This window comes from Vanessa tameamea, chromosome 14 (assembly GCF_037043105.1).
Source record: "Vanessa tameamea isolate UH-Manoa-2023 chromosome 14, ilVanTame1 primary haplotype, whole genome shotgun sequence".
Lineage (NCBI taxonomy): Eukaryota > Metazoa > Arthropoda > Insecta > Lepidoptera > Nymphalidae > Vanessa > Vanessa tameamea.
In genome coordinates, this window is record NC_087322.1 from 11,569,510 (window position 1) to 11,584,248 (window position 14,739).

General features: G+C 32.2%; 1 protein-coding gene across 1 annotated transcript in view; it reads left to right on the plus strand.

The window, feature by feature from the left end:
• Window positions 1-13,045: 13,045 nt before the first annotated feature.
• The window catches only part of LOC113402213 (uncharacterized), a 37,673-nt gene continuing 35,979 nt past the window's right edge, over window positions 13,046-14,739 (plus strand). The window contains exon 1 of the mRNA XM_026642402.2: window positions 13,046-13,180. Within this exon, the coding sequence (XP_026498187.2) occupies window positions 13,126-13,180 (55 nt within the window). The 5' untranslated portion in view covers window positions 13,046-13,125. The remainder of the gene's footprint in view (window positions 13,181-14,739) is intronic.

The window sequence follows — 14,739 nt, forward strand, 5'->3', positions numbered from 1 at the left end:
ATCGTATAGTGAGTGACGTTTTTTGTTACCAAGGGGTCGTTATAAGTTGCTAGGCGACAGTCGGTTACCAGAAATTATTACACACGGAATACTTTGTATAGGTCAACGGGTACAGTCCGCTTCAAAAATATATTTTGGAAATGGATGAATTACTATAGATTGGTACTTGGTGATAGGAAGTGATAACCTCGTACCACCCTACCCTGCCATAGTTTCTACCCGATCATATATTCCATATGTGTTCCGGCTTAAAGGGTGATCACCCAAGTGTAACTACAGGCAAAAGGGACGTAACACATTACTACCCTTAGTTGATAGCGCATCGACGATGTAGGGGATGGTTTTGATGGGCTGTGGTGACCACTTAACAGCGGGTGGTTCATTAGTTGCCTTTTTTAATTAAAAAGAATATTAAGTAAATATTTTTAATTTGATTATTAGGATATTTAAAATTACGCTCACTGGCTTGCCGTAGAAAAAACTTTGTGTGTGTGGGCGAACATTAGTTAATAATTATAATTCTAGAGCGTATTAAGTAGAAAAATTCAATGAAAGCAAAGAAAATAAATTTTCAAATTCGGATTTTAGGGCATCGTGCCCCTAACAATATTACGTATGTTGAATATTATATATGTTCAATTATTTTTGATTGCGACTGTACAAATAAGTTCGTGTTCCTTAATGTATTTGAAATATAACTTTTTTCTGTAATTTATATCTGTCAGTTATTACCAGAGTTTTTAATTTGATTCAAAAACGCTCAGATTAATAAACAAAAGGCAGATGGAGCGACGGAACATGATAGTGCAGCAAAAAAGCCCATACAATTCCCGGTAGTGCAAAACGACGCGTGATTTTGCTAATATGTACGTCAAAAGTCTCCTTAACTATTTATTTCATAACCTGAGCAAAATCGTTTTAGATTAATAAGCGTTCGAGTTAAAGAGTTCGCTAATAGCTTAGCTTCTTAAATATCGATACTTCTTAACTCGACAATCCTATTGAGTGAACACAAGACGATAAAATATTTTATCATATCATTTTACTTTTAACTTTTTTTGTAAATTTATATCAGTATACTTGGCATGTGGGATATTATGAATTTTATCATGTTTAACTAAACCATCTGGCTTTAATACAAATGTTAAGTTTCAAGTCCACTGCATCATTTCCCTAAGCCTCAAAAAGATGTAGAAAGGTTTGAAATCTGGAAAGCAGTGTTAGAGAATGACACTACAGAAAATGGAAATATGTACATCTATAATCAAATGAGAGTATGCAATAAACTTTTTGAAAATTATTACATATCACCAAGCAACAGGCTAACAAGAAATGCTATTCCAGCTCTGTATATTAGGAAAGGTGAGAGTCGGTTGACATACTTATCAATATCATTTTATCAGTCATTCACATAATTAGAGAATCAAAACAATTTATTAATTTAACTCAACTCTATAAAAAACCCTTCTTTATTGATCTTAGCAATAGAAATGCAAGAATAGATTTAAATGCATGCTATACAAGATGTAGGTAACTTATAGTACATTCAGTGGTGTACTTGTAATATTTTAAAGACAAAAGATTTGTATTTTTGTTTAGATGGATTTGGATGACATTTGGCACACGGATAGCTTATAACCAATATAAAAATGTAGGCAACTCATTGTTCCAACAAAAAATGTCGCACCCACATAAAGCTGCTACAAGATTATATGCAAGACAATTTTTATTTGTACCATGAATTACATCTCAAGACTTTATATAAAAATATTACTTGTAGAGAAAAATTATAACATAATTCTTGTTGTTACGTATGATATGTCTATTAGTGCATCAACATCCACAGAAATATCTATTGAGACAGGTACTGCAGTTTTGATGGATCAGGCTACTAAAAAAAAAAAGAATTACTAAACACTTAATAAATTGCAGATGTGATTTCTCAATCCTTACTTGTAGTAACCATAAATTGATATTATTTAATAATTTATCTATTAATTTAATAGTCAATAGTTGGTGTAAACGAGTTAATAGAATTTTAACAGACAAAAATGTAGATTTTGGCAACACTGATAAAATAAAATTATAAGCTTTCAATAACAATAAAAGTCATAGGAAACAAGAGTAATTATAGCTTATGTTTTCTATATTCATATCTGTATAGTTCATATTCTACCTCATTATAATTTATTATTTAATTATATTTTAAACTAAGCAATTAACAATTACCAACTTTAATTATTTAATTATTAAAATATCAATTAGAATCTATTTTTTTCTTCTGATTTATAAAAACGAATAAATACTGGTTATTTGTCAATATTAAAACAATAATTATCGGTCCAAATTTAAAAATGCGACACGGAAAAAGATATTATTTTTCCACAAAAATGCCTTAAAAACAAAAAAATCGTTATGAAACTTGTCCTGCAGATTATTTAAAAAACAAACGTTTTATCAGCTCTCCAAAAATGTATAACAACTAGGATCTTATTTCAAAACAACCGAAATAAAATGACCACAAAGGACGCTGGTGGAAATTCGTATTCGAACATGAACGAATTCGGACTAAAGTTCGCTCTTTAAATTCACACAAAATTAATTAAAAACAATACCCAATGTAAGAAAAATTTAAATACAAATTTATAACTCAACTACCGAATTAGTCAAATTATTCCGCATCATATTTGTTGCGCTTTTTTATATTCTTATTTTGGGGTCTTCCGCGGATGATACAGGCGTGACGGCGTAAACTAAGGATTTGATGTGACCCCAGACAAAGAACTCAACCGGCGTTTAGTCCGAACTCCTACCAGGCCACGGAATGGGTCCTACTCTAATCCAATTAGGAAAATGTTCAGTATTTAGATTGCTTTTTTCACTCCAATAATGTTTATTGTGGTAGTTAGTAATACCATCTTGATCAAATTTGAATTTGTCGATCCAGAGGATTTTTTAAAAAAAGATGCATCTTCTAAATCCTCATTAAGCATGAATCTACAGAAAGCAACTCTTCTTTCAGCATCCTCTTCGTAAATAACGTGCACAGGATTAAAATGATAATACAAAATATCTTAATTGTAACTTAGCTGCAGAACTGTTTATGTATCTAAATTTTATTTTAAATTTGTTTAAGTAAATAAGTAAGCTTTTTTACATTGGATATTATTTTAAATCAATAAGAAACCAGCGCCACCTAGCGCGGAGGGCGGGTAATAATAAATAGCTGATTCGCTTGTGTCGCATCTATTTCAGTATATATGTATTATCTATGTCTGAACTGTTTATTTGGTAATAATCCAGGTGAGCGTATTGTTGTATTTTTATTCTGTAATAATGTTAATAACTTAATTGTTTTATATGAAATTAATTGTAATCATTGATCAGAAATAAGTATAATTACCTGCTATTATATTAAATATACTTTGTTTACTTATAAATTGGTTTTACTATTTATTTTACCTTCCGTTCTCTCTTATATATGCCGACAAGTGTTTGTAATTTTGTGTGAATTATGCAAATAAATAGGTAATGAAATGAATCAACTACACATTTCTGTACTGCAACAATTATAATAATGACGTGAAACACGCCAAGTAAAATGCCATCCTAAAACAAATACCGGTCGTAACCGCTTAGTCGGAAAAAGTCGTTTAAGGTCTCTACTATTGAAGAATTAATATTTACACGTTTTGAGATAGATAGAAAGACAATATTACATTAAAAAAGGAGAAAATTTTAGCTGATAATAATAATAATAACTGTACCCAACAAAATTATTTCAATAATGTAAGTATTAGGGTCAATCCTCTAAACCGTCAGTAATAGTTAGACGCGATAAACAAAAGCGTTAATTTGTTTGTGTTCATTGTTCAAAACGTGTTTATATTTTAATACATTTGTTTATTTTTGAAAAAAAATATAATAAGATTATTCATAGCTTCATTCTGTTATCAAAAAGTTTAGTAAACGAGAAGTTGCATGTTTTATTACATTATCATATTTTTAATTAATTAAATTATCATATTATAAATGTGAAAGTAACTCTGTCTGTCTGTCGCTCTATCACTGCGAAACCAATGAACCGTATTTTATGAAATTTGCTATGAAGCATACTTGAACTTCAAGGAAGGACATGGGCCACTTTCTTTGCCTAACTCATGACAACCAACATCTAAAACGCAAGCGAATCCGCGGGAGACAACTAGTGAAAAATAAATAAGGAACCAATATGGGCAAATGGTAAGATCGCGTGACACTCAACTGAAGATTTTGCATGCGGCCAAGCACTACTGAATTTCCACGTGACTTTCATTAGTACCGTGCTTAGAGGTACACAAAGATACTAAATGCTCTTTCGTGTTAGGATATATAATGAGTGGTTGGAATGTAAAATTGAGATATTCACAAACTGTTCCTTTACTTTTAGACGGTATATGTATAATATTTTTTTAACATTTGAACAAGGTTCAAACCACAAATAAACGGAAAAGTAAATATCTCGAAAACTAAAGGCATTTTTGAAATATGTTGGAAATGTTTGCGTTATTTCAACTCGTTCACCGTCCTTGAATGTAGCTCTACGTGCATTCGGAAATTTTGCCTCGTAAAGTCATATTCAAATACGGTCATGTGTGTTTATTATATGTTATAATTCATACGTATATTGATTTCAAAAAATACTTCGTTGAAATAGACTCGTACACCCCTTTTTTTATTTCCGTTTTAAAAAATGAAACAATCTTGATCGATTTCGGCCACAATTACTATTCTCAAGAGACATTAGACAATTATATTCTATTCGAACTACAAGAGCACAAAAGCTAAATAAACAACTTTTGACATCGAATTGACGCAATATCATTGGTCGAGAGAATAATCTATGATTTTCATTATGGGTTTTCGAATAAAAGGCGCTTTGAATATCAACGAAACTGTTATCGGAACTCTGAAAGTAAAATTTAAATAGATATATGTAGTTTTGAGGAATATTATTGTATTATAAACAAATATATATTAGTATATTAATCAAGAACTTTTAGTAGAGCACTAGAATAGGCTACGAGTATAAACAGATTATAAATTATATTAAATGTTTGAACAGAGAATACAATACACAAAACGCACTTTTGATAGTCTATTATTTCTTATGTTAGGTTATAATTTCAGCCCTGATGGCTGGGGCTTAAAAGATAGGGATCACTCGTGCGTCCCGTTGCAGACCGGGAGGGGGCGCGAATGCGGTGCGTTTCGAACACTAATATCGTATAACCCGATCAAGGGACCCGTTCACCAAACTGAAGGTTTCCAATGCGGAACAAAGAAATTGTGCTAATCATTTTAGTCAAATTGAACCGATATAGTTAAACAACGTTTCGACTTATAATCTGAGTAGATTGATTTTATTTACTAACGGTACTAACAATAAACGATTAATCGGTAACATACATACCTACATTTGAACGTTGCGTTGAAATTTTACGCATTATGTTCGTCCTGCGCATTTCCGTTAAAGATCCGCAGCAAGATGTCGCCTAAAAAGTCAATGTTTGTGTTCACCGCATACGTTTTATATCCGATTTCAACGCAAAGGGAAGTTTTTTTACATTACATTAACATTAACAGCCTGGGCTAAGGCCTCCTCTCCCTTTGAGGAGAAGGTTTGGAGCATATTCTACCACGCTGCTCCAATGCGGGTTGGTGGAATACACGTGTGGCAGAATTTCGTTGAAATTAGATACATGAAGGTTTTCTCAATATGTTTTCCTTCATCGCCGAGCACGAGTTGGCCTGGGTTTGAACCCGAAATCATCGGTTAAGATGCACGCGTTCTAACCACTGGGCCACCTCGGCTCTCAAAGAGGAGTAATGGTTTACAAATAATTAATTTTACTTATACAAGACTAGTCGAGACGGTCCAGTGGTTAGAACAACTAAAACTACAGGTTCATAATTTTGATTTATAAAATTATGCGAAAACATGTTTCGGATAAAATCTGCCCTATTAGTATCCACCAAAATGCACTAGAGAAGGTGGTGGAATAAACTCCCGAACTTTCAAAAGGATGGTTAGGGTAGACTAGACTTTATTAGTATTACAAATAATTTTGCTATTTTTTCTTTTTAATTCGTAATTTATGAATTTGTTTGAAAAATGTATCAGTATGAAGTAGGTATTATATTATACTATTTATATTGTATTATTATGACGTAGGTAACAAAGTAGAAGTTAAATCCGTTCACTTTGACTATCACCGACTATGCCTGGAGCACTCTGCGACAGTTAAACTATGCATCCAATTGTCTGCAGTGTCGCAATTTTGGGACCCAAATATTAAAGAGCTTATTAAAAGTAACCATAACGACTCTATATATTCAAATTAGCTTCTATGTTTATATTATGATAACTGCCTCGTTGGTCTAGTGACTGGATATAGGGCCGCAAATCCTGAAGTCTTTGGTTACACTCCAGTGCCTAGGAAAGCAAGTTGGTTCTGCGCCTTAATTCATCCCGGTCGTATCGAATTTGCCTTCTAATTGGATTATTAAAGTGGTGCACTTTAATAATCCAATTAGTCACCTGTGTTTGCGCACAAACTTGTGCGCTGTTCAGCAAAATAGACTCCCCCTTAACCGAAGTGGCTGAAATCGGTCGCCATTATTACCATTATCATCATGTTTACGACGTCAGGATAAATCTGAAATGGTAGCTGACGTTTAAAAAACACCACAAAGGGTGATGGTTTTTTTTATTGCTTTTTGAACAAAATGACCATATTATTATCACATTAAGTATATGTATAGAATAATACTGTTGGCTGCGTATTTCATGTCATTATTTTGTATTAATTCTATAAAGCAGTCATCGTTTATTTACACGGATAAATCGAGAGGCTATAAATTAAAGATGTTTGTTACGTGTCAAACAAGCTATTTTTAGGCCAAACGAATTAGTTTATTGATTTTTTTTTTTTAAATATGTAGACCTTTGACCGAATTGGTCACCTGATGGTAAGTTGTCATACCACCACCAAATAACATTGCCGATACAAAAAATATAGACCATTACTTACATCACCAATGCGACACCAACCTTGGGAATGAGACGTTATGTTACGACTGTATTTACATATTGGCTCACTCACCCTTTAAACCAGAACACAACCAAATCCAGTATTGCCGTTTGATGGTAGAATATAATACCCAGAAAGCCTTGCACATAGCTCTACCGCCCGATAAAATTCATTTATAAGATGATATTTATCACTTTCTGACATGAACTACCTAATTTATATATCAAAATATGACTATATTTTACAAAATATATTGTTTTTTACTCTACAAGAACTTTTAAACCTTTTCAAATACCCCGGGGAGGGTGCGATGCAATCTTGTTAAAAAACCATGACTAAAATAATTATATTTTGCAGGTGAAAACAATTAAAGCACTTATTAAATGTTTGAAACTTGTTACGCCTATGAAAATATTTAAGCCTCAAAAAAACAAGTTATAAACAAATTTTAAATTTAACTTATTTTTTAACTTTATTAACTAATTTTAAGCTAACTAGCTACGGTCGCTTGAACTTGTTTTTAAGTTGGAACAAGTTAGCCTCTCAGCCGAGACTTGGAAACTCAATAACCTTTTACATTTCAACGCAAAGAAAAATAATCCGAGTTAAATTCAATTTTGTTGAAACGCTTTTTAGTAAACAAGAATGAGTGAAATAACAAATATTATTCGTTCAGTAAAACGATTGATATAGATGTAATAAATCTATGCGTGGAACACAAACAATCATAGACAAAAATATAATAACGTCAGACATATTTAATTTATGGTGACATTTTATTGTCTATGACACACGCAACGTGACAACTCAACATAGTCAAAAGCTATTAAGGCTTTATGTGATACAGATAACAAATAAATCAGACATTTCAATTTTTAACATGGTAATAAATATGTGGATAACTCTGTCACACACTTTGCTATAAATAATTTTAATAAATCTAATAATCGAGCCATGATGGCACAATGATTAGATAACAAGGGCGATCACCACCGAATTTTCATCTGCTTAGTTGGTGTTTATCATTCATTTCATGCTCGGCGGTGGAGGAAAACATCGTTAGGAAAAATGCACGTGACGGATTAGAATCTGCAACGTTTATCCTGTAACCCGCATTCGAGCAGCAACGTGCAAAAAGCTTCAAGCCTTCTCAAAAAGAAGACCCAACCTTAACCCAGCAGTGGGATATTTTACAGACTGTTTCTTTTTTTTTATTATACAACAAACAATAAAAGTTAGCTTCTCCATAATTTATTCCATTAATATAGTCTTGGGAGAGAATAAACACCCATTTCATTAATTAATTCGAATTCTTTTCTTTTATATTGTTCATTCTCTATTTATCCATTTAAAAGACCTCGATTTAGGCTATATTTTTAATATATAATCAATCCTTTATCTAACAAAATTGTCTCACTATTTTTAAAGTTACCTTTCATTATTTTTAAAGTTATATTTAAATTTAAAAATATATTTAAAAAAACTAGTAACTAATTCCGCCCCGGCTTCGCCCGTGCGTTAAGGGTCATGGGTTTTATAAAAAAAGTAGCCTATATCCTTCCTTGGGATATAAATTCAAGTTCAGTGGTTTATTATTATATTAGTATTGATTCTAAAATACTTCGTACACTTATAAATAGTTTATATATCTTTATGTCTTTGAAATTAACTTTTTTCTAGGGAAATCTCTCGAATGACGCAATAAAAACTATTATAATAAAAACTTACTAATATATATATATAATTATAGATTGAATACATTGTAAAGATTTATTATAACTGCGTTAACCAATCGAAGACAATTTTTACAGAAGTGTATCAAATCCAGTACATTTATCATAAGTTTGTAGAAATTCTGAATGGATATTCAATAACTCTTCAATAACGATTCGATGAGAGGTTTAGTCTAATCACTATATTGCCTTAATATTCTCTCGTAGCACAATAACAAACTATTAGGTTTTTAGTACCCCGACTTACTTGTGTGTCGTTAGCTCAAAGACCCGTATTTCTGTATGGGAAGGGTTGGAACCGTTATTATAAAAAATTATCTTCAAGAATTTCCACCAAAACAAAGAGCTTGGAAGGTAGCGGTATTACATTCCCGTGACACAGGATGTTACGTAAAGTTGTGACTTCTATTTTCATTGCCCTTAACTTTAAGCCCTTGTAAAAGCCCGCCAAAATTTTTCCACAGATAATTAAAAAAAACATTAAAATTAACATTTGATTCCAAAGCTCATAAATAATTATTATTAGTTCGTAAGTATAAAATTATTTCTAAAATACAATTATTATTAGATTAGATTATTATAATTTATTTTTATTAAAGGCGAGAGTGCTGTGTTTGCATGCACGCCTGTTTTATAATAAATAAAATAAGCACTAAATCATTGACGTTTAGTTCAAGAAATCTCGCCGTTAATTAACCTTCCCCTTAACAAGATAATTGGGCTTTGCCCAGTTGTACAATAATTATAGCCGGCTTAAATAGCTGGTTTCTTATTCGCAATTTTTACCTTTAGGAACCCTTTCATATCCCGGAGATCAAGATATATAAATGTATCTAGCGAAAGTAACAGTATGTCTATATCCACATCAAACTAAATTAGTGAATGAATCGTAATCAAGTATGACGTCGAGGATGCCTGGTAGGTAGAAGGTACGTCAAAATAAAGTTGGTGTTTTCAATTATCTTTTTTGTTGTTTTATTATTAGTTGTTGCCCACAGCGTCGCTTGCGCGCTTAAGGGGTTGGTTGTCAGATTTAGGTATAAATTTATGCTCTTTTTAGGTATAAAAAAGTAGCCTATGCCTTGGGATTCAAGTTTGCTTCATACCAAATTTAATCAAATTAATTTCAGTGGTTTGGCTGTGGAAGCGTAACTGACTGACTGACAGACAGACTTACTTTCGCATTTATGATATTAGTACAGATTCGATACGATTACGCATTTAAAGTTGCTTAAAATTTTTACGCACGCTAGAGTTTACGGGCGGTATTCAAATTTCATATAAATTGATTTCGACAACGATACGAATGCCTTTTAAGTACATATTCTTTCTTTATAGTCTACCTTTAGATATAATTTAAACTCTATTTAAATATCGACAAAATATTAAACATTTGATTCGTAATTTAATTCTCAATTTCTAATAAATTCTCAACTCCTGTCAATTTTAGATTATGAATATTTAATTTATCGCCAACGCTCGACCCGTTTTAGTTATCTAGATTACGTGAAGGTGAATTTTTCTCCGTTTAAAACTATTGAATTAATTTTAATTCAAAAGAGGCGTTAGTCGTGACCTAAATTGTAATAAAATTATTATTATTGTGTAACTAGGGAATATATTACTACTGATTAGTCACAACGTCAATATTATTTATGGTTGTTAAACTACACAAGGAATACTGAAAACTCTTACGACACCCTTAATATGACAAGTGATCATAGACCATAGACATTCGCGCTGCAAGATATATTGACCAACTCTTATACCAACAAAACGCCACCAACCTTGGGAACTAAGATGTTATGTCTCTTGTGCCTGTAGTTACGCTAACGCACTGGCGATATATGCGGAATTTATTAGCAGCCTGTAAATTTCCCACTGCTGGCCTAAGGCCTCCTCTCCCTTTGAGAAGAAGGTTTGGAGCATATTCCACCACGCTGCTCCAATGCGGGTTGGTGGAATACACATGTGGCAGAATTTTGTTGAAATTAGACACATCCAGGTTTCCTTACGATGTTTTCCTTCGCCGCACGAGCACGAGATGAATTATAAACACAAATTAAGCACATGAAAATTCAGTAGTGCATGCCTGGGTTTGAGCCCGAAATCATCGGTTAAGATGCACTCATTCTAACCTGGGCCATCTCGGGTCTCTACTATATATACATTGGCGCCTACTATGCCGAATAGTAAGCGCCAATGTATATACATGTATAGCCAGTGGTGACCACTTTCCAACATGTGGCCCATTAGCCCGTCCGCCAATGGCCATTAAAAATATGTATTACATTTATATTTATGTTTACGTATAAGAATTTGTATGTTATTTGAGTAAAAGGTGTTTTTGTATTATTTTTTGGCACATCTGCAAGGTTCTTCGATGCACTTCCTAAGGTTGGCAGTTAAAGAATGTTTTTTCTTTTTTTTGCGGTTAGCCCGTCTTTTGTATAACATAAATCTACCTAAACCCGCAATGAGATTATAACTATTTGAATTTAAAGCTGAATCTGAGGTACAATCGTCGAGTCGAGTTGCTTTGAATTTGAATATCATATGAACAATTTTAACTTTTACGAGATATGTGATATAATTAATTATAATAGCTTTATTTTATTCGCGTCTAAGCATTCACATATCGTTTATTGAATGAAATGAAAGCACTAATATACCCTGACCAACCAGTTATTAGGTTTTTGACAGAAGCCTCTGAGCGTGACCGTTGCGGATTGGGTAAACGTAAACTGCCTAATATTATTTAATTGGTTTATTTATGACTTATCACATTCATTTTTTTAAACACGTAAATCGTTATGCGTTATAAATATAGTTACATTCTAAGACCCTTATTGACGTAATCGAAATTATTCAAAAATAATCATATACATAGGCGAATCATTATAGAAAAAAACTTTCCATCTACTCAAATATTACCACAATAAAAAAATTAAGCAATTACCTAAATATTTATAGTGCTGTTAGCACTAGCTTGAAGATTTTTGACGCAGTATTTCAATTACCAAAAAAAAAAACACAGGCGTTACAACGCACGCCGGCTATTAGATAGTATAATATAAATAAAATGTCATTGTATTAAATACCCACAACATTGTTCACTAACTGGTTTATTATGCAATTACTTTTATCATATTAACCCTACTCCACAGTTTTTCCTTCAGGCATAATACGGAACCACGATCTTGTACTTATTTAACTTGCCGTAACTTCTCATAGCAAAGATGTCATCATTTATCTGTAGTTGTTGCGCACGAAATACTCTGCCAATGACATTCAAAGAAATTACTATAATCCAGATGAAATAACACACGAAAACAGAAACTAAGGCAGAAGACACGAAGGGAATATCAATCTCTTATTGATATATTTTTTTGCAGCAGTGTGTGTCACAAATAAAGTTATTAAAATTTCAATTTAAAAATGATAACATGTCTTCATTAGTTTACAAGCACTCTGTATGCTGTTCTCGGAGCGACTTATGTGTTATTCTTAGACATTTAATATTCGTGTTAGAGAATAAAATAGAACCCAGATACGTTGGATGTTGCGTTATAAAACTTAATTAATTATTCTGTATAACAACTGCACTACTAACCACGCAGACGGAGTAGTAACGCGGATGAAGCCGCTCTAAGACTTCTACTAAAAATTGTGGGTTGTATTTACTAAAATGTATCTAAGGTTTCATCAAAACTATGCAGTGTAGACCTAGCATAATAGATGTTAGGTGTGAACGGTGTGCGATCAGCTGTACAATCGCGTACAAATTGATGCGATAACGCGCGGTTGGACGCGAATTGGCGCGGTTTTCCACTTCCCAATAACTCTGGAGTTATAAAGATAATTAACTTCGTTGTTGTCCATAGGATCTGCCACGAATCACAATCGGCAAATTGTTTTCTTTACTACCAACAAAAGTGACTTCTTCTTCTTCCCGTCAAAGGTCTTTCTAGTCATTAAAAAAATAAAGATACTACGAGAAAAATAAAAATAAAAACAATTTTATTTATTTTAAATTATTAAATACATGTCGAATTTAAGCAATGAAACTGCTCTCTACTTAGATCAATCAGCAAATGTTCTTAAAAAACTCTAAATTTATTAAAATAACTTTCCGAATATAAGACTAGTGACGTAATGGTTTTCATTGGCTGTAATTAAAAAATATATTAGGAAAATTGCACATTAATGTCGATTACTATGGAAAGTCGCACCGCAAACATGTAAACGGCACAGAAGCGCAGTGCCGCATTCGGGGGCGCGGGGTAGTTCAGTCCGCTGCGGCCGGCAAGCGAGGCAGCATGTCCCGTGCCGCGCCATTAGCTCTCGCGCTCGCGCTACTCGCCACTCTCGCCGGTGAGTAAAAACTTCTTTATTACACAGATTATAAATTACATGTGACATTTTGACAGTTCAATTGATAACTTTTTAATGTTTCTTTTATTTCGATTTTAGAATTTTTACGTTTGCGATCATTAAACCAGTGTTATTTTACAACGTTTTTAATGGTAACGTAAACATTAAATATAATTACCGCAATAATGTTGCCAAAGAAATATAATGATAGAAAACTGCTGTGCTTTTACTATTACTATTAATTTTTTGTACGATTAAATTTTTTTTAATTTTTGAAAACACATTGTTTTTGTAATAAAAACACAAAATTATGTTTTTCTTATTAAATTTTATGAAAAGTATTTAATAGGAGTAAGTATCTATCTTCAACCCAGACAAGCGGATGTCACCTCTTCAAATGAATGGATGTTGAGTGTTACCCTTACGCGATGCGGGTTAACGCATACTCGCCGCAGTGGAGAGTTATAAAAAAGTTTAAATAATAGTGCGCGGAAACAAAGGATACCTAATATAAATATAATATAAAGATGTATATACTAAACTTTAGATGTATTTATTATTTTAATTTTTGATATTTTTAATTTAACTATTATTTAATAATTTTATTATTCATTATTTGAAAATTAATTGAATTATTCGTTGTGCGCCTCATAGAAAACTATTATGCCTGAAAAAATAAAAAATTATATACACGTACTTAACTTTTAAAAAAAGAATCCCAATATTTATTATCCTAGGAAAAAAATTACTTTGTATAGTTATGTCTTTATTTAGTAGATTGTAAAAACCCTTGTCATAAGATTCAAAATTAAAAAAATGTTACACATAACTGTTCATTGTCTGAACTGTAGACTCTCATTATCAACATGCATACTGATGATCATATTTGGTAACTGCCAATGCAATGTCAACAATGGCAATTACATTCTTACGAAATAATTTTACTAGTTTTGAATTTAATTTTTGTATGATTCAATTTCACTGATTTTTTCAATTGTTTCATAAACTCATCAACGCAATTCATGCTTCGCAATAACCTAGTTTAAAAGAACAAATCTTTATCTATTTGATATTCTATTATTACAAAATAAATGTATTTTTATTGCTCGTGAGTTACTTTCTGTAATGTGTACGTATTATGTCAATTGGTTTTAATTTAAGCCCAATGCAAAACAACTTTTAGTACTTCGCTATTATTGAGCTCTGTAGTTATGTTTCTGAATATGTACCTCGTTACACGACCTTTATGCATAATGGATGCCTTGTGAATTCCGCCAATTGGAATAGCTTCAACATGTCACCGAGTGCACTCCACTCACTTACCTACATACATAATGAATATCTAAGAACTCCAACGGACATTACGCAATAGTGCTCTGTCCTAAGAATTATAAAATCCATTGAACATAGTTCTTTTATAAAATAAGAAATTGCCGATTAATTCATTATTCTTTTGAATAAACACAAACTTCTTTGTCTAGAACAAGCAGGATACAATAGCTTCTCGACAATGAATATGGAGGTCCATTGTACTGCAGCGATATTTTTCCAGCACGTGG